Consider the following 2673-nt stretch of genomic DNA (forward strand, 5'->3'; position numbering starts at 1 on the left):
CCGTCTCCCACTTGGAGCCGAAGATCACTTCCTATGGCCCAAGAAAAGGTGCAGGAGGGCTGTCCTCAGCCGCTGACCTGGGCTGAGAGCGCATGAAGCCCCACCTTCGCTCTGGGCTCAGTTAGTGCTCTGAAGCCTCCACTCAAAGCTGTCCTGGCCTAGTGTCGCGTTTAGGGGACGGTGCTGTATACGCAGGCTGCCACAGACCGGGGACAGACTTCACCGTGAACAAGACGGATTTTCCCCCAAGGCGCAGGGTCCTTACCTTCTCCCCAGGTTAACCCAGAACTGACTCCAGGAGTGACGTCGGCTTCGGTAACCCAACCCTAGAGAGGACGGCGGGGGCAGCCAGCAACTGAGACAGAGGGGACGCACCAGTCACTGATCGGGTCCAGCCTGCCACTCCCGACAGCAGCTGTGGCCCCGACGCGCCCCGCCCCGACAGATCATCCTGCCACCCCTGTGGCGACACCCAGTGTGGAAAAGGCCCACCCAGCACCGCGCAGGAGGCCTTCCTCGCTCTGGGGCCTGGCTAACAGACCAACGGATGGGACTCTTGGGCTGGGCTGAAAGTGACGCTGTGACTTCCCACAGAGGAGCGAGCCCAATGAGTCTCCTCTCATTCCCGTGTAAGTTCTTCCCATACGAACACGTCAACCAGCCCAGCCACGGGTTCAGGGATACCGAGAGCGGATGAAACCGGGGAGGAGGGAGTGAGAGTTGCCAGACTCCAGCCTACATCCCCGTCATGGAGCCAGATGCTGGGATTCTGCGCTGCCCATGCTGGGCCGCACAATGCCCTAAAGAAGCCCCGTAAAGTGCAAAGCCCGTGTTCCTTGGTTTTGTTTGTTTGAGAGGGAAATCCCCCATTGCAGACGTCCAGGTTAGCGAAGCTGCCTGTGGCCAAGGGTCCCCATGTTCCTACCCCGGCCCTGCAGATGCGAAGGTGGGGTCCTCTCCCGCGAGCCCTTCCACGTTTCCTGAGAAGGGGCCACCGACGACCGCATCTTGAGTACAAATCATTCAGGAAGGACATCGGTGAGGTGTCCACCAGTGGGCCAAGTCCTCCAGCTGGAGTTCCTGTCGTGCCCCGGACAGCATCAATGGGGGCCCCGGCAAGGCTCTTCTCCCGGGGCCCAGGCCTGGCACACTCACCTGTAAAAGGGCTGGGATCTGAGACTCCGAAGGCCGCTGCTGTCCTAACGTCCTCCGCCCTCCCTGCCTGCTGACGTAAGGTCCCCAGCCTGGCCTTGGATGTGCCGAACACTTTCAACGATGACCAGTCTTGACGGCAGGGACAGACGGGTTCAGCAGAGCCAAACCCACCACGGGTCAATGAGGAGTTGCCTGGCCAAATGGACAACAATATAATCATCTTTGTTGATTTAGCAAGACAGTCTTTTCCTTTATCTCTTGTGAAGAAAAAATACCATCCTTCTTAAACTCATCTGACAGCCAGTCAAGAATTGTTCATTCCACACGGGTCCTGCCACAGCGTCATACAACTCTGGAGGGAAACTGAGGTCTGGCGGGGTCAGGCCCCACTACACTTCAGTGTGCTCGCAGGAGATGCCTCGTGGGTCTGTGGGCTCAGGCCTGGGCAGCAGGTGGAGAGTTCCAGCCAGGGGCGCTCGGGGGGCCGGCAGCCCAGGAAGGAGCAACTGGACAGCAAAGCCAGGAGGACAGACTTCCCATCCTGGTCCTCCAACAGTTAGCCCTGTGCTTCTGAGTGTCGGGCACACAAAGTGGGGTGGGGGTGCTGCCGGGAGCCCCGAGGACACCAGCCAGAAACTTCTGCCACTCCTGGGGGCCCTTTCAAAAAACACCTGAAGCCAGTGTCATGATTGACTGAGAGTAATCACACTCTCCCAAAATAACTTCGAGCAGCACAGCCCCAAGATGGACAGCAGGGCAGGTGATCGGTACAGGCTGTTAGGACGGGAACTTGCAGGAAAAGTCTCCGAGTGTGAGTTACAAGGCCTACAGCAGAAAGTCAAGCTGGCCTGGCCCTCGGCAGCCGAGAGGGACCCTGGAACCCAAGGCAAAGCAAGAAGGGACCCAAGAGGAGTCACCATGGGGTCTGGAACACAGCAGGAAAGCTACAGAGTAGCAGGGCTATGGGTCGGGACGCATGCTGGGGTCAGGTAAGGAAGGGGCCAGAGCGTCCTCACTGGAGGAAGTGGCTAAGCCATCTAAGCAGAGCTGGACAGGTGGCCGGGAACCGGGAGCCCGGCCTGCCTCCCCTGGGATCAGATTAAATTGTCTGCACCAGCCTGGACAAAGTCACCGGCTCTCCGACACGGAGCAGGGGCTGGAACGGAGAAGGCAGCAGGGACCCTTGCAGGAAGGAGGGTGCCAGGGCGGGCAGTGGGCAGAGGCCAGAGCCGGCTCGGGACCACATTTCCCCAAAGGTCACTTGTCTCCAGAGTCACCTCTTAGGTCCTCCCTGGCCCTCCCTTTCTCTCCGCAGGCTTCCCAAAGCCTCATTCTGCTTCCCCGCCTCCGAGCTCCTGGATATCACCATCAGACACAGACGCACCTCAACCTTTATGCCGATCTCTTTTCTACATCCTCGACTGCATGTCAGCCTCGGAAACCCCCGCGAGGCTGGCCTTGCTCTCTGCATCTTTCCAGTGAGGAGGCTGAGGCTGAGCAAGGTCACCAGCCTGCCCG

At 59.5% G+C, this 2673-nt stretch overlaps 1 protein-coding gene across 1 annotated transcript in view; it reads right to left on the reverse strand.

Moving 5' to 3' along the window:
• Positions 1 to 361: 361 nt before the first annotated feature.
• The window catches only part of LOC132021111 (uncharacterized), a 15316-nt gene continuing 13004 nt past the window's right edge, over positions 362 to 2673 (reverse strand). Inside the window, exons 2-3 of the mRNA XM_059405105.1 lie at positions 1156 to 1347; positions 362 to 1080 (exon numbers count right to left, since the gene is read on the reverse strand). Coding sequence (XP_059261088.1) covers positions 620 to 1080; positions 1156 to 1347 — 653 coding nt within the window. The 3' untranslated portion in view covers positions 362 to 619. The remainder of the gene's footprint in view (positions 1081 to 1155; positions 1348 to 2673) is intronic.

This window comes from Mustela nigripes, chromosome 7, assembly GCF_022355385.1.
Source record: "Mustela nigripes isolate SB6536 chromosome 7, MUSNIG.SB6536, whole genome shotgun sequence".
In the NCBI taxonomy this organism is placed as follows: Eukaryota; Metazoa; Chordata; class Mammalia; order Carnivora; family Mustelidae; genus Mustela; species Mustela nigripes.